Source organism: Lytechinus pictus, chromosome 14 (genome assembly GCF_037042905.1).
Source record: "Lytechinus pictus isolate F3 Inbred chromosome 14, Lp3.0, whole genome shotgun sequence".
NCBI classification, from domain to species: domain Eukaryota; kingdom Metazoa; phylum Echinodermata; class Echinoidea; order Temnopleuroida; family Toxopneustidae; genus Lytechinus; species Lytechinus pictus.
In genome coordinates this window covers 26,021,929-26,046,811 of record NC_087258.1, presented here as the reverse complement: position 1 = coordinate 26,046,811, position 24,883 = coordinate 26,021,929, and the positions used below count along the sequence as shown (strand labels likewise).

The 24,883-nt window shown below is 37.3% G+C and overlaps 2 protein-coding genes across 2 annotated transcripts in view; one reads left to right on the top strand and one right to left on the bottom strand.

The window, feature by feature from the left end:
- Positions 1-3,326: 3,326 nt before the first annotated feature.
- On the top strand, positions 3,327-8,160 carry LOC129276406 (uncharacterized). Its single transcript, XM_054912779.2, has 2 exons — positions 3,327-3,677; positions 4,671-8,160. Exons 1-2 carry the CDS (start codon positions 3,461-3,463, stop codon positions 5,624-5,626), a joined length of 1,173 nt encoding a protein of 390 aa, XP_054768754.2. The 5' UTR covers positions 3,327-3,460; the 3' UTR covers positions 5,627-8,160.
- Positions 8,161-19,636: 11,476 nt separating this feature from the next.
- The window catches only part of LOC129276857 (alpha-2B adrenergic receptor-like), a 29,427-nt gene continuing 24,180 nt past the window's right edge, over positions 19,637-24,883 (bottom strand). Inside the window, exon 2 of the mRNA XM_064109183.1 lies at positions 19,637-24,383. Within this exon, the coding sequence (XP_063965253.1) occupies positions 23,203-24,383 (1,181 nt within the window). The 3' untranslated portion in view covers positions 19,637-23,202. The remainder of the gene's footprint in view (positions 24,384-24,883) is intronic.

The following is a 24,883-nucleotide window of genomic DNA, read 5'->3' as shown; positions in this document are numbered from 1 at the left end:
CATCGAACTAACTTTAGAAAAGATTCCCCTTCGTTTTCATTTTTCTTCTTCTCTTATTCATAATTTTCATTTCATTGTTTTTTGGTTGTCTATATCCTCTTTTGTTGACTATTTAAAAAGTAAGTTAAAATGATAGACATTCTGTATGAAAAATGTATCAAAAGTTTGAGTCAACTTACCTTGGTCTCAGCCCGGCCAGGATAACTTAACAATTAAATGGAACGTTTAAATTGTCAATATTAGACACATGTTCGACAATGTTGTTCAATTGTTGCATAATGAAAAGTTCAAGGAAAATAGTTAATGAGAGACCATCGTCTTCTCTTCGTCGATCAACACGACCAACCCACCCTAACCCATACCCCGCCTACCCCCCCCCCCCCCCTTGCCATAACTGAAACACAATGCTCGAAAGTTCAGTGAAATCAAACGAATTTTCGTTTCCTGGACAATATAGAGTTTCTCTCCTTCACCTAGTTTTCAAGTGTTGCGACCAGGGCGGGTTACTTCATCGGTTTTGTTCTCGATCACGAGATCATCACAATGTGCCTGGAGGTCGGTAACGGAATCGACGTGCTTGCCCATGGCGAGTTCACTTTATACGACGTCGACGGTTAATAGTCGATCATCACTTCGTCTTGAGTGACAGTCTTATGACTCCAGTCGTTTTAATAAAAGATGCATCATTGGCCAATTGCCACTTGGTCTACACCTGTTTCGTCAACTTTCTAGTTGGTCTCATCCCACATGGTCTAATCCTAGTTCGTCTACAGCCATTCCGTCTACTAAACCATTTGGTGGAAATGCTATTTATCCCATTCACCAATATGTCCAGTTTGGCGATAGCCATTTCGGCTAATATCAAAGTGGTCTTACATTATGGTTATAGATGAACTGTTCTTTAACCAAATATTAATTGGACAAAGTAAGAAATAATATGTTGGGCAAGGGTAAATGGACTAACTGGGAATTATAATAAGTGTAGTGTATGCCAAACCTCGAGTATTTATCGCTTTTATGCACATGGAAATGCCATAAAAAACAAAACTCTCTATCCCAGAGTTTCGTGTCCAAAACGGTCACATTTATTTGCTTTAGAATTCAATGGAAATCAAATTTTCAAAGGAATATGATCCCTCAGCCCGAACCTTAATTCTAAATCGAATTCAAAAATCGAAATCTCCAATTTTGTTTGTACAAATAGAAACGTACAAGGATTTATTGACCGTCATGCATGTGGTAATGCAGTCACACAGACGAGACCGATTCCAAAATGACCGAAGGCATGCCATTGGAAAATAACTTTGCAGTGTAAATCGGTATAGATTCGGTTTGTTTGGTGCAACTGTGTCATAAAATAACTTCGGTGTGTGTGTGTGGGGGGGGGGGGTGTATGAGGATGCGCGCGCGCTTGATTAAGGCCATGTAGGGTATATACTCATCTCACCATTTAGGATGATGTTAGCGCAGACACGCGTAGACGACATACGAGCTTGTAACTGGCACGGTCGAATGAAGAATATTTAGCCCTCACCCTTAAGCCCAAAGATCAGTATAAATCTATTGTTTATATTAAAGGGCTGGTGGGGCGGAGAGGTCGAGTGATGGAGTTATTTCCCCATGCTCTTACGTAAAAGACAAGTTCACCCCAACAGAAAGTTGATTGGAATAAAAAGATAAAAATCCAACAAGCAACACACTGAAAATTTCATCAAAATCGGTTCGCTTAATTTCACACAACAGTTATATGCACATCCCGGTCCGTATGCAAATGAGGGAACTGATGACATCACCCACTCACTATTTCTTTTGTATTTTATTGTATGAAATGTGAAATATTCTAATTTTCTCCTCTTTGTCCTGTGAAAAAAGTTTTATTTCTCACTGAACATGTGGAATTACCATTGTTTAACATTTTATGGTTCCGTCAAGTTGGTCCTTATTGTCAAATCGGTAAAAAAAAACGAAATTTTGTATAATTCAAATTATAAATAACAAAACAAATAGTGAGTGAGGGACATCATCGATTCTTTCATTTGGATGTGACTAATTGTGCATATAACTATTTTGTGAAAAATAAGCGAAAACTTTGAAATGTCATAACTTTCTTATTTTGCATCCGATTTTGATGAAATTTTCAGCATGATGCTTGTCTGATTTTTCACAATTTTTTACAAATCAACATTTTTCTGAGGTGGACTTGACCTTTAAGATATGTGTCTAAACCAACTGTTTGACTGTTGGGCTTGCTAAAATGACAAAATTTCCTTTTTTACACAATTACCTCTCTTAGGATTTCATGAAATAATGGTCGAATAACTATTATAATAAAAAAAAATCCGAGATAGTGTTATTGTTCTTTAAATATTTCCGAGACTCTTATTATTTGTATAGTCTTATATGCGCAAGACGCTCTTCTCGAAAATCACCGGATCCATTCAAGATTTCGAATTCATAAGGAACTTCAAAATCAAAATGTTTGTCAGATTCATAAATTGTCCTAACTGACATGCAAATGGCAGGCGAGTGCATGCACGGATGTGGTAATGAGTTATGAGCAAATATACAGCCATAATGCATCTTAACGATGGGTAATCACAAACCTTCTAGCAAGGTTTATGCTAAAGGGAAGAGATTCGATGGTTAATGACCAGACGACAGTGTCATTTCAATTTTACTCCCCAGTGTTATTCACATATTTACTCATAATCACCTGAAAGTAGCACTTCTCGTGATTATACCTTGCCTCTTTCTCTTTTTTTATCTCACCAACCACCCCCCTCTCTCCCATCCCCATCTCTCCCACCCACTCCATATTTTCTCTCCCTCCCTCTCTCAGTAACATGATTCATGTTAATCTATTGATGCTAACAAAAATGCATAGAAGTTAACAATAAATGTATAATAAATCGAATCGATAAATCCATGAATTTCACTCTGTATCGTACAGTACATGCACTGATATCTAAATGGAGTCATTTAGGCATTAAACCACTATTAGCAAAATTGCACAAAATTTTGTTCACTTTCCAGAAGGAGCATGACACCTTGAGTACATTCTGTAAGTTATATACGTATTGCTTCGCCAGAAAAGTTAGTCTTTAAGGAAATTAATTCCCCCTATTTCTTAAGGATTTACACTTAAATGTTCATCTTTAAAAAATACGAATCAACCTCTTGACTTTCGTCTGCATAAATCAAAACACCAGAGGGAGATTGGAAAATTTGTAAACGGCCTTTACGTAAGGAAGATACGAAATAATGCAAAGGTGCGCTTTTTATTAGTCTATAACAAATTCAATTTCCATTTATATCTCTGCAGGATCTCGAAAAAGAAGAGGACAGTCTCATCAACGCTCTGGAGAAAGTTTTGGCAGATGAAGCGGAACTCGACAACGCCGAAAACGATTCCGACGATGAGGCAGTCATCACAGATCGAGAACTGTCGCTCCTGCTCTCGATGCTGCGTGAAGACATGGACGAGATGACCCCCAACGGTGCCCGAGGATACAAGTGGAGACCGTCATATTACCCCTCCGAGTCCCTGCACGTAGGTGCACTGGAACCACTGGCTACAGGGTTTCTCCCCAGCCGCTACTCTGGCCAGAGGAAGAGGTTTTTGACAGGTGCCTTGGAACCCATCAGCAGCGGATTCATCAAGAGAGGTTTTAACGGAGGTAGGCTATACCACACTCTTGATACAGTCACACAAACGAAACCGTCTCCAAACCGATCTATGGTTTGCCATTTGTAATATTCCAATAGCTTTGATCGGTCTGGAGTAGGTTTCGACGGAGTGACTACAGCATATACGATGCATGCTAAGTTTCATATTGCTCCATTGATTGTTACAACCGTCCGTGTGGCGAGGCCCTGGCTACCGTTCCATGAGTGTCATCATCATTGGCATACAAGATATTCACAGGCATTTGCCATAGTGACAATGCTACTCAGCCAATCATATACCTAAGGATATCAATGAAATTGTCAGTGAATAAATGACAACTTGTTATTGAATGGTGGTAGCCAGTGTGAAAAAGGCCAAACGCCCCCAAGCGTGATTGTCGGACGGTAGATATCAACAACAGAAAGTTATTATCGATATATGATACTCGTGCTAAATATCCCCACAAAAAATATTGTGATATGCACTGGAATCCAAATAACAATCACAGGTGTTGTTTATGAAAAAAACAAATCATCTGAATATATTGCTGACAGTGAATTATTTTCCCTCTGTCCGAGGCCGAGATCAAAACAAAGAACCAGACGTCAAAGGCTAAAAAACAAGCCCAAGGCCAAGCAAAGGTGGCGATGAGCACACCGATTTCTATCTAGAATGCATAACCAAAATCACCATGTTTCAATGATATCAGTTCTTGATAATCACATGCAATCTTAATTGCGACCGACCATGATTACTTTAGCGTATCATTGAGTCACTTTAAAAACCTAGAGCTGCTACGCACAAGCACCTATCATGTTCTAACATTTCTAAATAATACCATTTGATATCTATATTGTTTACAAACTGAAGATACTATGAACCATAACATCTTTAAGAGTCCAGAACAATTCTATTTAACTTTTTCTAGATGAATTTATTTTCGTGATACAGGATAATGAAATTAGTTTTTACCTATTCTTCATGTCTTCTCAATGCATAACAGGTGCTATGGAGCCCTTAGGGTCTGGCTTCTTCAAGAAAGGATTTAACAGTGGTGCCATGGAACCACTGTCGTCAGGGTTTATCAAGAAAGGTTTCAACAGTGGTGCTATGGAACCTCTGTCATCAGGGTTTATCAAGAAAGGTTTCAACGGTGGTGCTATGGAACCTCTGTCATCAGGATTCATCAAGAAAGGTTTTAACAGCGGTGCCATGGAACCTCTTTCATCTGGATTCATCAAGAAAGGTTTCAACAGTGGTGCCATGGAACCTCTGTCATCTGGATTCATCAAGAAAGCTTTTAACAGTGGTGCCATGGAACCTCTGTCATCTGGATTCATCAAGAAAGCTTTTAACAGTGGTGCCATGGAACCTTTGTCATCTGGATTCATCAAGAAAGGTTTCAACAGTGGTGCCATGGAACCTCTGTCAGCTGGATTCATCAAGAAAGGTTTCAACAGTGGTGCCATGGAACCTCTGTCATCTGGATTCATCAAGAAAGGTTTCAACAGTGGTGCCATGGAACCTCTGTCATCTGGATTCATCAAGAAAGGTTTCAACAGTGGTGCCATGGAACCACTATCATCAGGATTTATCAAGAAAGGCTTCAACAGTGGTGCAATGGAACCATTATCATCAGGATTTATCAAGAAAGGCTTCAACAGTGGTGCAATGGAACCTCTATCATCAGGATTTATCAAGAAAGGCTTCAACAGTGGTGCAATGGAACCACTGTCGTCGGGGTTCATCAAGAAAGGATTCAACAACGCTGCCATGGAACCACTTGCTTCCGGATTTATGGACGGTAAACGCGGATTCTACAGCGGTGCAATGGAGCCTATAAGCTCAGGTTTCCACGGGGGTAAGAGGGGATTCCACGAAGAGGATATGGAAAAAGACAAGAAAGGATTTAATAATGGTGCTCTTGAACCGCTTCAATCAGGCTTTTTAAAAGACTAGATGTTCCGCCCAGTTCCGTCTGGACTCAGTTCGTGCTTTTCGGCCCCTACTTCAGAGGTATATATTTAGAATATCAACAGCCATCTTGATACTCGTTTTTTATTTTCTTGGGAATCGTAATATTAATATTAATTCTTGTTTACTAATATACATTTTTTTCAACATTAATCTCTTAAATTGTTATACCTTGAATATTTTCCTTGACTCGCTACATATTCAAAGTTTCAATGAAATTTATTTTTACATTACTGTTTTCTTCCATTCTTTAGAGCAGGCGCAAAAACTAACACCCCACCAACCGTAATCTCTATGCGGTTCTTACTTATGGATTATTACTCTTGTGAACAAAAAATCAAGGTTATTGTTTATAAAATTTATTTTTCTTGGCTATTGTTTTAAGCCTTAAATTATTGGATTAACATTTTATTAACATGATTGCACATCGGTTCAATATGTAAACATGGAAACATGGATTCTTATTGTTCAATCTAAAATGGTTATTGCAAAGGAATACATTGTTTGTTTACCTAAAGATCTATCCCGTTTAATGTTGTTTCCTGTAAAAAAAAACTCTGCGTTGTTTTCGAATTTTAGTTGACGTTTGGCGAAAGTTGTCATCACTGCCTAAATAGCCCGCTCAGACGATTCCAGTGAAATCATTCGCTGAGAAGCATTAGGCACTGACAACTAGTCAGTGTTGACAAACTTTGTGGAATGGTGCCTGGGGTTGTTTCACGAAGACTCTTGTCAGTGATTTTCAGCGTAAAGTGTTATAAGCTACTGCAAATCCTTGCATCTGATTGGTCGAGAGCGAATAAGTCGGTGAAAATTATACTGACCGAATTTTTCACGAAATGCTCCGGGACCTTTTTTTATGGTCACAAGCGTAGTCCATATTGCTTTTCTAGAATGTCTTACTGATTCAAGTTGTGTTGATGAATAATGGACCACTGAAAGTGATAAATGGTGGTCATTTTGGCAAAATTAATTTATGATATTGATTTCATGAGACATATTAGATTTGCAGCTACAAGTTATTCACTAAAAAACACAACATTCCAGATAATGCATGAAACATTGATAAGAATATGAAATCGTCATTTCTTAACTTCGGCCTCTCATGTTTAGAAAGGTTTAGAATTCGTGTTTTCAAGTTGATTAGAGCTTTTGTTCCTCTTTCAAGTAAACAGGGGTAAGCTCGTGGAGAAAAATACATATTTTTGTTTGATATCTTACTTCAATCCTTATCATTTCGTTTTAAAGCGCGATTTGTTTTATGTTTTCTTCTGTTGAGGTAATGTAGTTTATAAAAGTGGATGTAGGTTTGACGAATCATGAGAATGATCTAGATCTTTATTAGAATTTTATATGTTAGCCTACGAAGGAAAATTCACCCGAACTTCTATTTCTGTGTTGTTATTATCAAAGTAATCATACATGTATGCACATTCCAGCGCCAGATTGGTGAAGTTCCAAAAAGTTATTTTCTGGCTTCCCTCAAAGAAAATGTAGCAAAAATGGAATACAGATATATTGTTTCTGTCACGTTCAAAAGAGGTCGTTGTCAAACATCAACTTCGATTTTGTTTTGCTTTGTTTTATTCATGATACGAATTAAAATGCATTGTGGATCTTTTTGTTCAATCTTTCATTATTTTCTTTGACTTCACTTTGTTTCCAAATAGACAGAAACATATCCATGTACGAACTGTTGAGGGCGTTATGCTGAAAGTGTGAATGTGCAATTAGATCTGAATAAGCCTGAAAACAAATAAACATAATTTTAAACCTCTTAGTTATGTGCACTCTTTTAAAACTTACATGTAGAGCTTGTATATTCTTGTGTTGATGTTAAATTATTTCGTTCTTATTTAACTTATTTGCATCATCAACAGTACTCGACGATTAGAATTGAAAAGAAATATATCATGACTTAACAATTCAAAACAATGATTGTGTGCATGTATGTGTGTGTAAAAGCTGGACTTAAAATCTCTATTTTCAATAAAGCAAACCTTTAAACTACATTGATTTTATGAAAAAGAAAATGAACAGATTTAATGGTGAATGAAGGCACACGTGCAGTCTAATTAAATATGCTATCTGTAGAAATATATAGCTTTATGTTCGTCAAATGAAAAAAAAATATTTGGCGGTAATATTAAAAAATCATGATAAATTAAAATACAATTTAGGAGCTTGGGCATTCCAAAATAACAAAGATTTTTTTAGATAATATATTCAAATTAATAAACTTTTATTATATGAAAGATCTTTACTTCCTAGCCTCTTTATTTCTTAATAAATCCAAGTAAAATGATCTTATAATATATTTATTAAGTTTCATATAATATCATCATTCTTCATGCAGCTTTAATCGAAGAGTATTGTATCAGATATTTTCAACTCTATATCTGCTCAATGATTAATGATAGAGGTATTGCTTTAAGCATGCTGACTATGTGTGCTATGTATAATACGGTATGTGAATTATATCTATCAATAAATTAAATTCAAAAGAATACTTCTTACAACTCGTTAGGCCGGCAATTGTGTATTCATTTTGTTGACAAGCACTTGAATTATATTTTGTAGAAATATAATCTAGTACGGAACCTTTAAAGTGCCATCGACTTGACGACTTGGCGAGATACGTTATCTCGCCAAGCCGACTTATAAAAGGTTATATGTCGACATGGCGAGATACGTAATCTTGCCAAGTTGACTTATGAAAAGTTAAATGTCAACATGGTGAGATATTTGGACTCTCGCCGGGCCTTGGACATATAATGTTTTATAAGTCGACTTGGCAAGATAACGTATCTCGCCCTGTCGACATAATAAGGTCCTTTTGTCGACATTGAATAAAGTATCTCGCCAAGTCGTCAAGTCGATGGCACTTTAAAGGCTGCGTTATCTAGTGTTTTCTTTCATAAAGTGTTATATCTAACGTCACTTGTTACGAATGTTTGCAGCAAGATCTTTATTTCTAAGTTATAATTACGAGTGAGCAATCGACCAATTTTTTTTTTAATAGTGAAAAATGGCTAACATGCAGTTACTGCTCTTTGCACAATTGGAAATTTCAAGATCCCCCCCCCCCCCCCGGAATAAGCAGTAATTACAACCCCCATAACGCAGTAACTACCCCCCCCCCTCTTTCTTCCACCATGTTGTCAATGCGGAAGCTATCGAAATTAAGAGGCGCTCACCGCAGTAGGTAATCTGTAAAAATCCCCTAATATTTTTTTTTTGAAGGAGGTATTCACATGTAGTGAGAGAGTAAAGAGAATGGAGCAGTATAAAATCGATGGTCGATGGAGAAGGTCGGAAAAAAGCTGACAGAGAAAATGCCAAAGAGTGGGGGAGAAGAGAGAATGGCAGAAGACAGCTTATCTAGAGAGATAGGGGTGGAGAAAAGATAGTAAGAAAGGAGGGAAGAATAAGCCTTATATAGAGAGAGAGAAGATGTAGTAATAAAGAAGGGTAGGGTAGGTGTTGAAAAGACGGTCAGAAGGAGGCTGACAGAAAGATAGCTGGTGGAGAAAAGATAGTAAGAAAGGAGGGAAGAAGAAGCATTATATACAGTGCGTATCAAAAAAAAGTTTACACTTCTGTAAAATTATACATTTGTAATATCCTGAATATTTTTCCACATTTTAACATCGGTACAGATCCATTTAAGCAAATGACGATATAACTGTCGAAAAATATTTCCGCTTGTGAGTGAGCACCACTTACTTTTGAAAAGTTAGTGAAAAATGATTTGCGCAGAACTTTGAAATAGTTATGTGAATAAAAGTAGACCTTAATCATGAAGAACACATGGAATTTAGCTGGTAAAAATGATTTGAAGATATCTTTTACCTTTTTTAACTTGTTTCCTTGCCCAAAACACTTCGAAGAGTGCATGACGCCCCATCCCACTACCCCAAACATCAAGGCCATCGTGACGATATTTGCTTTAAAATGGCTTAGGCTTGATTTTCATTTTGTTAATCATTGTCAAGCTTGGGAAAAGTGTGGAGAAACAAGTATTAAATGAAAAATGAAACGTAAACCCACTTTACATGATAAAACCTTAGTGAAAAAAAATTCTGGAGATGTCTGATATAATCTTTTGTTCAGATTCAGTTATGTCCTCAGATCCGGCTGGCACAAAAATGGTAAAGGTTGTGCTTACTAGGTGTTGAAATTGCAATTTGGGTGGCAAAATTGTTACAAAATGCTTGAATGTATCCGTTTTATTCAGTTGACTGAAGTGCAAGGGAAATGATAAATGTTTTGCAGGGTGAATTTGATTTCGCCCTTTCCCCTTGACACATCGTGAAAACGAGCATTTCTGCGCAAACAGATTTCTGCGAGCTTTACAAAAAAGGACAGTGCTTACTCAAGTGTAACATTCTGTCAAAACTTTTACTTTCATTGGATAGATGAGACCCAAACCCAAGATTAAATGTGAAAAAATTACCCACATGTTGTACATTTTTTTATCCCCAGGGCTTTTTCAAAGTGTAAACTTTTTTTTGATGCGCACTGTAGAGAGAGAGGGTAGACAGAAGATGTAGTAATAAAGAAGGCTAGAATGCTGACATTGAGAGATATCTAGAGTGAGGAGGGTTAGAGAGAGGAGATTACGTGTTGAAAAGACGGACAAAAGGAGGCTGACAAAAAGATAGCTAGTGGAGAAAAGAGAGTAAGAAAGAAGGGAAAAGGAAGGCTTCCATATATAGAGAGAAAGGTGAATAGAAGAGAAAGTAAAACATGAAGGTCAGAATGCTGATATGCAGAGAGAGGCGGATGGAGGAAAAGAGAGTAAGAAATAAAGGAAAAGGAATGGATCAGGGTACTAATGGATAATTCGTTTTTCATTCCCGATCATCGCAGAGCAAAAACAGAAATCAACATTATGGTTCGGTCTTTGAAAACACAAAAACGAAATCACAACGAGAAAAACCTGTTGTGATTTCGTTTTTGGAGATCAAAAACAGAAGAATGAAATCAGAAATACTTTAGGGCTCTTTCTGATTTCTCATTCTATACTTGTGTTTGTTATATATCAAAAACAAAATCAGAACACGCTTTCCGCTCCGTGATTCTGTTTGGAAAAACGCAGACAGCACTAGCGTACCTAGGATTTTCCAGGATTTTCGTCAGGGGGAGGGGGGGGGGGGCAAACAAGGTATTTCAAGCCCGTCAGGGGGGGCAGGGATACGTCCTTTGCATGGGTGGTAGCTCGTCAGGGGGGGGGCAGACTTTCTTTTCGGACCTTCACAGAGCAGGAAGTGGAAAGCAAGTTTCCGATTTCGTTTTCGCTGTCTGCGTTTTTCCAAACAGAATCACGGAGCGGAAAGCGTGTTCTGATTTTGTTTTTGATATATACACAACACAAAAAGTAAGTCCCCCCTTGAACAAACATCAATAATTTCCGAACCAATGCGAATTTTTGATATATTTTTACACGAGTGTGTAGGTAATTTTATAAGCTACCCTCTGAGTAAATGTTATGGACGTATTTTACGTCATGCTTCAGTGAGCACCGTCAGAAGGCAAAAATGTCACTTTTCAAAAGTCACAAGCCAAAAATCATGACTTTGATTCCATTTTATTGGAAGTAATTCCACATTCTCATCATGAAAAATAGTCAAAAGGCTTGTAAAAGGTATTTTCTAAAAGACGATACAATTTTTTGGGCTAAATTTCACGGTTGAATAAACACAAGTCCAAATTTGCTATAATTGGATTTTTTACACATTTTCATAAATAAAAATGATAGAATATGATGACAATTATTTTTGGGAAGAGTATCTTCAACAATATTCATCGTTTCACGGTTCAATGAACATTAATTGAAAACAAAAAATACGATTTTCAAATATCATAGGCAAGTATTGTTTCATTTTGGTAACTGAAACTGATCTTTTATCAACTTTTTCGTTATGTTCATGACCAATTGACATGCTCCAATGATTCAAAGGCGTTTAATTAAACATTCACGCTTGAATGAACATGTGGAATGTGATTAGCTCTTTTTTACGTTATTGGAAAAAATGCAATTTGTAACTATGGATATCTGTCACAAACCTCCGTGCATGGTTCATTTGATTTGATTTTTATGAAAGTCCCGATGTTTAATGCATCAGTGAGCACACAATATTTGAAAATTATGCAAATGAGAAGAAAGTTCAAGGCCTTGGCCCCACTCTGTGCCGCATCGAATTGTTATTTTGGTTTGCGCACCTTTTGGATAGTGTTACTCTGAAGCCATGTGCGAAGTTTCATGAAATAACTGTTGGCAGAAGTAACAAAAACCGTCCATGAAACAAACCCCTTATTTCATATTTGTTAAATTTTGACTTCCTCTCTAATAGACTTGTGTACATTATGGGTACATATGTTTAAGAATTAGTAACCCCTTATTCAATATGGTGGAACTTTTTTTCAAGGCTGTCTACAGCAATGTCATTTGGCAGTAATGTTTATCAATCTATGGGCAGAATTCTGTGCAAAAATGAAATCGATTTGTTTATTTACGGATGAGTGAGCACGCATCAAAGTGAGAAAATTGGTATTTTCAATGTCACAGACTCATTTTAAGGGTAATAAGGTGAATATTGGGGGCAAATTCGGTTTCAAATGTGACTTTAATTGCTGTTGTTTTTATCATCCATCATTTATATCACCACACACTTACCGAACTTTACATTTTCATGGTTGAGCGAGCACATTCGAAAACTTAGGAATGAATACTCTTTATACTGCATAAATGCATTATTTTCCTAACAATTTCTCATGATCAGTTTAATTTATGGACAAATCAGTGGTGGATCCAGAATTTAAAAATGGGGGAGGGGCCTATAATCGGGGGAGCCACCAACATTTTCAAATTTTAATATGACCTAACAAGTTGTAGAGGATACTACCAAAAAAAACCTATGATGATACGTCACAATACAGGGGCCGTGGAACGGTTTTTGAAGTGTGGGGAAGGGGCTGAGCCAAAAGGCTGACCATGCAAAAAATCACAATCTATGGTCATTTTTACATTTTTGTACATGATTTTGGAAAAAAAGTGGGCCCCCCGCACCCCCGCTTCCGCGGCCCCTGCGATATTGTGCTCACTCAACCATGAACATACGATATCAAAATTGTGTGTGGAGTGGATAAATGATGGATAGTAAAACAGCATAACACCATAAAATTCACCTAAAAACAACTTTTGCCCAACTTTGTATTTGCACAATCTGAAAAACGACTCTTGTGACTTTCAAAAATGGTCACTTTTAATTCAATCTTTAATTACTCATGCATGACTCAACCGATCAATCTCATTTTTCTCCAGGAGTTGCTTAATGAATATAAAAAACCACCTACGAAATATCATATCTCAAAATAACTCCGTTCAAAAGTTACAGCAATTTGATTTAGGGGGGACTTACTTTTTTTGTTGTGTATATAACAAACACAAGTATAGAATGAGAAATCAGAAAGAGCCCAAAAGTATTTTTGATTTCATTCTTCTGTTTTTGATCTCCAAAAACGAAATCACAACAGGTTTTTCTCGTTGTGATTTCGTTTTTGTGTTTTCAAAGACCGAACCATGAGGTTGATTTCCGTTTTTGCTCTGCGATGACCGGGAATGAAAAACGAATTATCCATTAGTACCCTGATTGAAATGCTTCTACAGAGAGAGTGAAAGGGTGGAGGGGGTAGCGAGTAAAACGAAGGGTAGAATGCAGAGATACAGATAAAGGAGAACGGGGAGAAGAGAGAGTGAGAAAGAAGGGTAAAATGCTGACAGAGAGAGGGGTTAGAGAGAAAGGTTAAATGGTGGAAAGCGTGGGTAAGAGAGACGAACAGAAGAATGCTGACAGAGAGATAGCGGGTGGAGAAAAGAGAGTAAGAAAGAAGAAGGCTTATATAGAGAGAGAAAGGGTGGAGAGAAGAGACAATGAAAAATAATGAAGGGCAGAATGCTGACATAGAGAGAGGAGGGGTGAAGTGAAGATAGTGTAAGAAAGAAGAGCAGAAGAAGGCTGACAGAGATATAGGGTAGAGTGAAAAGGTGAAATGATAAGAAGCATGCGAAGGTAAGAGAGACGAAGAGAAGAAGGCTGACATAGAGAGGTAGTGGGTGGAGAAAAGAGAGTAAGAAAGAAAGGGCAATGAAGGCTTATAAAATTATAGAGAGAGAAAGGGTGGAGAGAAGAGATAGTGAAAAATGAAGGACATCATGCTGACAAAGAGAGAGGGATGGAGAAAAGAGAAAGTAAAAAAGAGCGGCTGATGAGGGCTGATAAAGAGAGAGAAAAATTGGGAGAGAGTGCAAAGCATACGAGGGTACGAGAGAAGAGCAGAAAGAAGGCTGACAGACCCTAGATCCACCGCTGCATGGGTGTGTGGGCGCCGGGGCGGGTGTGTGTGTGTAACTGAGTTTTGTAAGACGTGTATCAATCAGGTACGATTATTTGCGTAAGGGACCGACCTTTATTCAACGTCACCATCCGAAAGACGTGACCAGGGCTCGTACTGCGAAAACTGCATCGATTTATAATGCCGCAGTCACATTTCCCCAACTGGAAAAAATAAATAGAATAAGATCATTTGACGGCGAGTCGAAAAGAGCCGTTTTATTCATTTCCGGGGGGTGCCACTTCCAATGACGAGTGGATACCATGCCTGACCAATCAAACCCGTAAAAAATGATCTCTTTTTCAAGATAGGGCATGTTACGTACGTAACGTATATAAGGGTGTAAAAAACTCCACAATAATGTAAAAAAGGTATATATTTCGCAATAGGAAAACTACGTGTTTACGGTCTAATTTGCAAGGGTATAATAAGTACTTTTTGCTCCGACACTAAGTGTTTAGGGTCCGATTTGAGTGAGGTATATGTGGGGTGGTATACTAAACCCGATGAAAGTAAAGGTAAAGCCGACGTCCGTGATCACGTCCGTGACATAACAATAAGGATATCGCTGTACTTGATTAGGGGGTCAATTCAGGGAATACGTGTCAAGGGTACCGTTCTGTTTCCAATACTTGTTAAGCGTAGGGTTTCACTTGCCAATACTCGTTAAGGGGTGCATTTTCAGAACATGGAAAATACTTGTTTAGGGTGCTTTTCGAAACCCCATGGTCACGCATGGTATCCACTCGAGGAAGTGCCCCCCCCCCGGATTCATTATTTTTTTCAAGTATTTATGAGTTTGGCAATTTAAGTAAAATTTACTTATTTTCTTTGCATCCATTTTACTCAAGAAAATTGAGTTACAATAACTTAATTCAATTTAGTAAAACAATCACTAAAATATTTGAAAAAATAATATGGGGGAGTCGACTTTCGTGATTCGAAAGTCCGCTCCCCATCGTCCCACTTTTAGTGACATCATTTTCATCTTAGACATCTTTTATCCAAATATTAGACTTTGTGCATTGTCACTTACCTGTACATGACATTGATATTTATACGCGATCGTTTTTTTCCTACAAATAAAACAATAAGAATAATATAAGCATTTTCCGAAAACCTAAAAAGAAATCTGAAATTTTCTGCTAAATGACTATTTAATGTTGCTCTTTTTTTATTCAACAAAAGAATAGAATAGTTAGCACACCCTTATCCAAAACAATTTTAAACACAAATAGATATGACAGTTATTAAAAAAAAAACATTTACTTGCTCTAATGAATATTCATGCATTATTTAAATAAGGCGTTATTTGAAAAAAAAAAAAAGTACATTCAACATGATTGTATAAGTAATAATCAACTTTGCCTATAAATCGAGTCAGATTCACTCAATCGAAGCAAGCTAGCAATACGTGAATGTATACCGGTATTGAACCCAAATAAATCAAGTGAATCAAGTAAGTTAAAAGATAAGTTAAAACTTCTGAAAAAAAAACCGAAAAATAATTCCAAATTATAAATTCTACTTATATATATTAAGTGTTAACAACTGATTCATATTTTTTTACAGTGTAGCTTGGATTACAGCTACACTCCTCAACCGCTATACAGGTCAGTGACTACACAGATTGTAGATGGCGCTATCTCAGAATCTAAACCAGAGTCATTGAAGAGAGGTACAACCATAGAGATGTATACTAATAACGCTAGAGGGCGTACTTCGTCAAATCTCTGTGATTACGCGGAGACCGGCCGCCATTACTCGATAGGTCTTCGCAGCCTGCCATGCGCGTACATTACCTATGGGGCATGTACAGTGATAGCACAGAAACGGAACAAAATGATGACATATGAGCTTGAAAGCAAATGGAAAAGCAAAATATTGTAAATCGCACTGGATTTTAAAGTTCAAATTAACAAAGAATCTATCAAAACTGAGGACAAAACTGCCTATATAGACTTATCTATATAGGGCATAATATATCCTATATATAGGCCTATACAATAATACAGTCCAAAGATACATCCCCAATCGTTTTTGCTTTGGTCATAATATTTCGATGTATCATATATATGACTTCTATTTTATGATGATTTGGAAGGGATGAATATTAAAAATAACATGCAGCTAGGCCTAGGCATATCGTTCTAGGTCCTGCAAATTTAACATGATCTGGTGTTCAAGTTTACCTTAGAAATTTCATAGGCCCTTTCACAGTGTCTGATGCATCCGAGACACAAGCTATCGAAAAAACACGATTGCATTTTTTTTCAAGTATAGTTTCCTAATTACTATGATGCTGATTGCTGATAATTTATTTCTTTACTTTTGATAATTTTTATAATTCATTTGCAAAGATTTCCAAACACTGGCACCGGCCTATGTCATGGACCGGTAAACATGCGTTTTGCATATTCAGTTTTGTTTGTCACTTTAAAAGTATAACTAATTTGATCTCCTAATTTTATTCTTTTAATTTCATTGGCTAGCCTATGGACCTGAGTTTGATTATTCAGGTTTGTTTTATAATAAGGTTCTCACGGATGAACAAACTTATAATATCATTGACATACGGGGCCGCAGAATGATTTTGAAACAGGGGGTGCATAAAATCACAATAATTTATTATTTCATGTTCATTTTCACTTTAGGGAGGGATCCATGCAGTCGCGCCCCTATTTTATTTTGATCATAGTGTGTCAAAGTAATTTTGATTGGGTGCGTATGACACTGGTCTTTAATTACACCCACCCCTTAAAAAGTGAATAAAAAATCGATTGTAGAATGTACACTGGTGTAACGCCAAGAAAAGTAATGAGATACCCTTTATAATTACTACTTGCTATTATAATAGCGCATAATCAAAGATCAAAACACTAACTTATACAAATTATTGGTAATGATATATTTCTTACAAATTAAAGCAAGTTACATATAGTAGGCCTATATAGAAATTAAAATATTATATCCAACATAAACAAATTGGTCATAAGAACATCAAGTGACGTGAATGAAGGAATGTGGAAAAGGACGATGCAGTTAAAGGTAGGGATATCCAGCGGAGAAGATGAGCTAATTCACTGTCTTTTGAATTAATTGTCAATTTTTCCATTAATGTACGTTGTATATTTTTATTTTATCTGATATAATATATATTATTATATATTATTATCTAAAATATGCCTATAAACAGAGAGGTAAATGCAAAAATTATATAAGAGAATTTCATCCCGAGAAGTCAGGTATAAATGCCAAATTCACAGCATAATCCCCATGTTATCACACTAATATAATCAATCGAAATGCAATTTGTCATTAATATTTTCGATTGTAATGAGGTTGGATTCTTTTCTTCAAGAAAAAAGGCCGGAGACGGCATCCCTTTTTCCCTTTTTCACAGCGTTACAACGCACGAGCTATGTGTACATCCGGGTACTTTTGCAAATCAAGACCTATCGAGCAATGGCCGACCACGCTCCGCGCAATCACAGACGTTAAGTACGCGCGCCTATGGCGACTCCGCACTCTAGCGTAATTAGTATACATCTCTATGGGTACAACATGGTAAAAAGAAATTGCGTCATGTTGGTATACCCATTCGATGATGCTTTCTATAAAAACGCAGAGACAGCCTGGATGTTGTCTCGTAGAACCTTGCGATGACGCAGAGAATCCTTTGTCAAAAGCCCTTCATAACAAAGCAGCTTTTGTCGAAAATCAGTGAATCAAAACAGCAGAGTCGCCCTGGACTTTGGACAAACGACATATTTGCGATTTGTTGTCCGGTCCGAGGGAGTTCCGGATCCTAATATGAATATTCATGATTTCGTCGTACGCATGCGCGTGGACATGTAGATCTATGCCACGTACAACGCACATTTGAAGAAAAAAAGTATTTAAAATATCACTTTTGCAACAAAACATACTCATTTCATTCATCTATAATTTGTTTTCATTATAAACCTGGGAATCATTTTTTTTTTACTCACCAAGACACCAGAGCGCTCAAATACGTTAAATGTGAGCACATTTTTGTTTTTAAAATTTTTAAAAATTCAATTTACTTTAGACCCAAATTCTATGATGAATGACTGGAATTAAAATTGACATTATCAAAAATCAAGCATTTATCCCCGAGAACAAGAGGAAATAAGCCAATATTTCCAACCTTATTTCACCACCTCGTACATTTGATGAGTGGGTCAGAGTAGCTGCAGGTCACCGCGTATCACACGCCACAGCGGTAAAACTTGCATGGTGCTTATTGACGTTAGAATGTACATTAATACTATTTCTTCTCAATTTACCTCTTAATATGGCGTATACCTCTATTTATTTGTGCTTGAATTCTGCAAATTATTTACTTTTTACACAAATGTCACTTTCATTTACTAACATGTATTTCGCATGCTTCAAGTTTTGTGAACATGTTTGCGCTATAGCGCCATCTCATGGCAGAAGAGGTCTACCGATATTGATTAAGGGTTGAAAAAAAAGAAGATGTAAATGTAATTATGAAGGAATTTCGGAGTTTTAAAGTACCTCTTACCTGATGGAGGCATGGCAAGAGTTATATAATATATAATAGTCAAATTTCTGGCCCAACTGCTACAAGCCTCCAAATCGAGTTCCGAAAATTTAACTCTGAAGTTGATCCTATCAGGGTCCATGGTCATATTGGCAGGGCAGTGATTCTGAGATAGCGCCATCAACGGCTTTTCCATCCAGTCCGAGGAGAGCGTGCTAAATCAGGATTACCGGACAGGTATAAGGATACAGTAGGTCTACATAATTAGGGAATCCCTTCTTTCTTTCTTTCTTTCTTAAGTTTCTTTCTCTCTCTCTCTCTCCCTCTCTCCCTCTTTCCAATAAGTTCACTTTTTTTCATTTCTGTTATTCATATTCTGATTTGTTCCTACTTACTTTGTAAATTTGTTTGAAATGAAGAAGAATAAATTCAATCAATCAGTCTCTTTCCATGCCTCCCTCTTCACTTCCCCCCCCCCCCCCACCTTCTCTCTCTCTCTCTTCCTAGATGTTGGATCTTTCTTACACATTTCTCACTTTGTCTTTCCGTTTCTCCTCAGCCTTTGTAATTTTCATCTCCCTTCTCTCTCTCTCTATCTCTCTTACATCATGTTTCCATTAGTGGCCCAGTCACACCGACAAAGACCATTCCAGACTGACAAAAATCTATTGTTATTTCCAATGACAGAGACTACAATCGATCAGCTTCGAATCCGTTTGTTGTGACTGTAACACTACATACCATTACTTAGGATATTTGGATCACACCCCCTCTATTTCAAACACTTTTAGTCACTTTTTACCTTTGATATATATAGTGGGGTAATGACTGAGCCAAACGATTGTTTTTTGTTGGGGGGGGGGGTTAATGAAACCCATATTTTGTGATATATTGTGACATAAAATTCAACAATATTATATTTTCATTTCATCCATTTCACCTTCCTTTCCTTTTCTCCTTCTTACCCTATTTTCTTTTCATCGTGGAAATCTATAGGGGATGGGCATGTCTATTAGCCGAAGAGATCGATAAGGGCTAATAACAGTCAATAATTTGACACACAGTCGTCACGGTGGTAACAGTACTGTTTATTTACAGATTTTCACTTTTTTTTCATTTCCACATTCAATAAAAAACATATATTTGATATCCGACACACAACAAGGAATGTTTATTGTTGCATAAAAATAACAAAATCATTTTGGGTTACTTCCAATTAACAGATATAGTAAGAGTGTTATTAAGAAGAAAACCACTGAACAGATAAAGGATAGTAAACACATTGATCTAGTGCTTGATAAATTGAAAGTGTAAAAAACATGACCACTGTACGAAAGTGCAAATTACTCTTTTCAACATGTGCAATACAGTGCGTCCCACAAAAAACGAAACCGAGATTTATAGATGATTTATCGTGCCTTAATCGCAAATACAATAGACAAATGACCTATCATTGTAAAGCGTAGGGTCTCTTCTTTCCTTTGAAATAACTTAGATTATTCCTCATTCATGCTTGAATGAGCAAAGACAATTTGAAGAAAGGAATCCAAAAAGTCACTTGGCGGGCGGTATCTGAGTTTCAAAAAGAAAATCACATTTTAAAAAAGTTCAATATATGTTCTTTAATTTGATACCTGAATAACAGAAAACGGTCGAGAAATAAAAAACTTCCGTTTGTTTGAAATAAGGCTTCAATTCCAATAATTTCATTAAGTGAAGAGGTTTTGCGGGATAGCTTTTAGACTTACTCGACAATCCGGGTTTTTTTTGTCGATCAGACATGCAGAAAATCTTTTGTTAACTGTGCGATAGCTTCGGTGCGAAACCGGTGAAAAAACGTATGTTTCATGAAATTATGGAAATGACAAGCGTTGTTTTGAAGAAACATACTTTGTTATTTCCTGACCATTTTCTGCGATTTAGCTATGAAATTAAAGAGCAGATATTGAACTTTTTAGGCATGTGATTTTCTTTTTGAAATTTTGATACCCCCCCCCCCGCCAAATGACTTTTTGCTATCCTTTCTTCAAATTGTTTTCACTCACTCATGCGTGGATGAAAAATCTTGCATGTTATACAAGCTAAACGAAGACATTCTAAGTAAAGCTTTACAGTGATAGGTCATTTGTCTATTGTATTTGAGTTATGATAAATCACCGATAAACTTCGGTTTCGTTTTTTTTGTGATACGCACTGTATAGCATCTAAATGCTCTGTCTGGTGTATAAGAAAATTATATAAAACAGGAGGTACATCGGGCTGAAAATAATATGATTTTAAACTAGTAAAGAGATTAGAAAAGAAGGCCACTGACATTTCCATTGTAATTTCTTCACATAAAATCTTGGGTTTGGGTCTCATCTATCCAATTAAAGTAAAAGTTTTGACAGAATGTTACACTTGAGTGAGCACTGTCCATTTTTTTAAAGCTCGCAGAAATCTGTTTGCGCAGAAATGCTCGTTTTCACGCTGTGTCAAGGGGAAAGGGCGAAATCAAACTTACCCTGCGAAACATTTCTCATACATTGCACTTTTAGTCAATTGAAATAAAACGGATACATTCAAGCATTTTGTAACAATTTTGCCACCCATATTGAAATTTCAACACTTAGTAAGCACAACCTTTACCCTTTTTGTGCCAGCTGGATCTGAGGACATAACTGAATCTGAACGAAAGTTTATATCAGACATCTCCAGCATTTTTTCACTAAGTTTTTATCATTTAAAGTGGGTTTACATTTCATTTTTCATTTAATACTTGTTTCTCCACACTTTTTCCAAGCTTGACAATGATTAACAAATTGAAAATCCAGCCTAGGCCATTTTATGTAAATCACAGCTCAGTGTAATTAAAAGCAAATCACTCTTCGAAGTGTTCTGGGCAAGGAAACAAGTTTAAAAAGGTAAAAGATATCTTCAAATCAATTTTACTAGCTAAATTCAACGTGTTATTCGCATAACTATTTCAAAGTTCTGCGCAAATCATTTTTCACTTACTTTTCGAAAGTAAGTGGGGCTCACTCAAGCGGAAATATTTTCGACAGTTATATCGTCATTTGCTTAAATGGATCTGTACCTATGTTAAAATGTGTAAAAATCTTCAGGATATTACAAATGTATAATTTTACAGGATTTTTTCAAAGTGTAAACTTTTTTTTGATACGCACTGTATAGAGTACCGTAGTGTGACCTCATGAATTTTCCCTTTTTGCACATCAGCATTTTTGATACCATATTTTGGTGGAGCGTGATGAAAACCCCCCACTACCAAAATGTGGTGGAGATCAGTCCATGGGGGTCTTAGATAAGACCCCATGAATACATAATTCACCCCATTGAAGTCAGTGTATTATTGGGCCTGGTTCTAAATTTTAGGAACCAGGCCAATAATACACTGACTTCATATAGGGCTAATTATGAATCAATCCATGTGGTCATCTAACACTTTTTGTGCGTGATCACTTCGGTACTCTATTGATATACACTGTAGCACAAATTTGTATACATCATGAGCATTAAGATGAAGACTACCAGGATCCGTTTTACCTGACGAGTTTGACTTTAATCCAAATATAATATTTAGACCACCTCGAACAAAGATTTGAGACTTATATGAATTTGAACACAACGATGTCGATATAAATTGATCGCAACACTCTGAACATGGGAACATTGTCCCATACCATAAAGACATGAAACGAGTTTTATTGTTCAAATCTCTTAAGGATTTTTAAATCCTTAAAATCAAAATCATTTCCGGTACCCATGTACACCTGGGTAGATAACGACAAAACGTGGCGAGTATCTTGGCAAAATATTTTTTCGTACTGCAGCGGGACGGGACTCGCATGATGAAGCGGATATAGACCTGTCGACAAACTACCAAACTGTGACAGTTCGGTAGATTGTCGATAGGTCTAAATTCACTTCGTTTACTCTCCCCACCAGGGGCCCGTTGCAGAAAGAATTGCAATCGATCGCAACTCTAAAAATCATGCGCAACTTGATTTTCAACCAACCAACAGCGCGCATTTGGGACTTGCGATTGATTTTTTGACTTGCGTTTAAACGCAACTCTTTCTGCAACGGTCGAATACCAGTTCGTCTACAACCAGTTTGACTACCAACCGTTTGGTTTCTACCTCCATGGTATAATTGAAATTACGCACACTAGACCTTTGTCTAATATCCATTTCGCTTATATCAATTTCGTCTATCATCCACTCGGTCTATTACCACGTAGTCTACATGCTTATGGTTAGATTACTGTTCATGAACCAGTTGTTCATTTGGCAAAGTAAAATGATAGGGAGACGAAGTGGAAAGTATACCATTACACTAGTACAAGATAGTCTCAGACCAAGTGCTGTGAAGCCAAACTGCAATAGACCAGATTAATATGGAAACTGTGTATAGTCCATCTGTTATTAGAGTGTCTGAGAAGTTGATCAATTTTAATAAGATAAATCCACGTACACCATTTAGAATACTATATTTGGGGTTCACACAACATTTGACCCAATACATGTACTGAGGTGGTTTACCGGTACGGTGTGCATAGCATTTATCCATGAACAGTGGCTTAGTACAGTTATAAAATAAGAGGTTCATTATTTCACCAGGTCTGGAATTGTTACCCAACAGATCCCATTGTGGATGTATTTAAGTTTATCCCGTCTACTTGGAATGTAGTGTTACCATTATCGGTTTTCTTGTGTCTCCATCGGCAGAGAATGCTCTTGTAGCCAGCGCGGAACCTCTTGTTCATCACACCGTAGATGATAGGGTTACAGCAACTGTTCAGGTACCCGAGAAGCAAGGTGCCCATGTCTACAGGACGTGGGACGGCGTTGTCCCTTTTTGAAAAAACGCTCCAGAACATAGTAATACAAAACGGAAACCAGCACAGAATGAAGACAAAGATGACAACCAAAAAAGACTTGGTTAGTTTAAGTTCCTCTTCTTTCCGCCGCTTCTCCGATTCGGATCTGTTTTTCTTTCGCTGCTTTCTCCTCACCAGGTCAGCGGGCATTGGAACAGCAAGACGGGCAAAGGAACTTTTTTCTGTTTCTTTCTGGCCCTTTGGCCTTCCGTGAAGTTTGTTGCTGTTACTGTCTTCGCCATTATTGGGGGATGTTGATCCTGTAGTGCTCGCTATGGATGACCTTTTCTCCGGAACAATCCATTTGATTTCTCTTGGCTTGGGTCTAAGTGAACTAATACCGTTTGTTTTTACAGGAGAGCTTTCTGCACTGTCGGTCCCATTTTGTCCCGAACTGTCACGTCCGGAATCATCCGAATCGGATTGGTCAATTTGAGAATTCTTATGCGACATGCTATTCTGCGACATTTCGATCGTTTTTGTCCGGATGATATCATTCAGATGGGACCGCAGCATTTGACGGGCGTCGCTTCCGTTTACCGCATCAACGGTTGGGTTAACCGAATCGTGGACCGCGCTCTTTAACGGTGACCGCGTTCCGGTATTAGCATTGTTCACACAGAACGATGGCATTGAGTTCTTTGATTCTGCCTTTGGAGAACCTGTAAGTTTCTTTGGTTTTGGCTTCATGGCTGGCATCGGGTTACTGGCGACGCGTTTCCTGCTTTGACGGACGACTTTGAGGATGTTGACGTAGCAGAAGGTCATCACTGAACATGGTCCACCGAAGCACACACCAACCATGAAGAAGGTGTAGGAGATACTGGTTCGCCATCTGCAGAAGCAGAAGGATTGGTTTGGAAGAAAGCCGTAGTCTCCCCATCCCCGAGTGAGGGGTGGTAAAGACAGGATTGCTGCAAGGGTCCACACACCTGCATAAAGAAAAGAGGATAAGATTTGTCAAAGCTAGTATATACGAAACGTGCATTAGTAGAATAAAGGCAACGATTTTTCTGAATAAGAGGATGCAAATTGTGTGAATTGGGAAACTTAAAGCAAATCAGAGACAGAAATGTGAATAGAATGAATGAAAGATGCACTGAGTGGAGACACTAAAATGCCAAGGAATCAAGATAGTATAACTTCACGCTTTGTAAAATAGATACCAATACAGTTATCGCCGTATCAGTATGTTGCATTAAAAAAGTCATCATTCATTGAAAAGGCTAGACAAAAACAGTTGATCATGTTGACATTTTGACTTGGTTATTGTTTAATAGTTCATCCGGTTTACCATATATTTTTGTCCATGTTATGAATGAATTTGATGACATGATTATTGAATAAGTTCCGTGCTTTTGATATTCCCTTAATCTTTCTCATAAACCACTACAGTACTGCAGTGTGAAAAATGTTATCAAGACAACTATAA

What these genes read in the sequence shown, in the direction of transcription:
- LOC129276406 (XM_054912779.2), top strand. Translation starts at nt 3,461, where the DNA reads ATGCTGCGTGAAGACATGGACGAGATGACCCCCAACGGTGCCCGAGGA. An exon ending in CAAGAGAGGTTTTAACGGAG is followed by an intron (nt 3,678 to 4,670) that starts GTAGGCTATACC and finishes AATGCATAACAG; the next exon opens with GTGCTATGGAGCCCTTAGGG.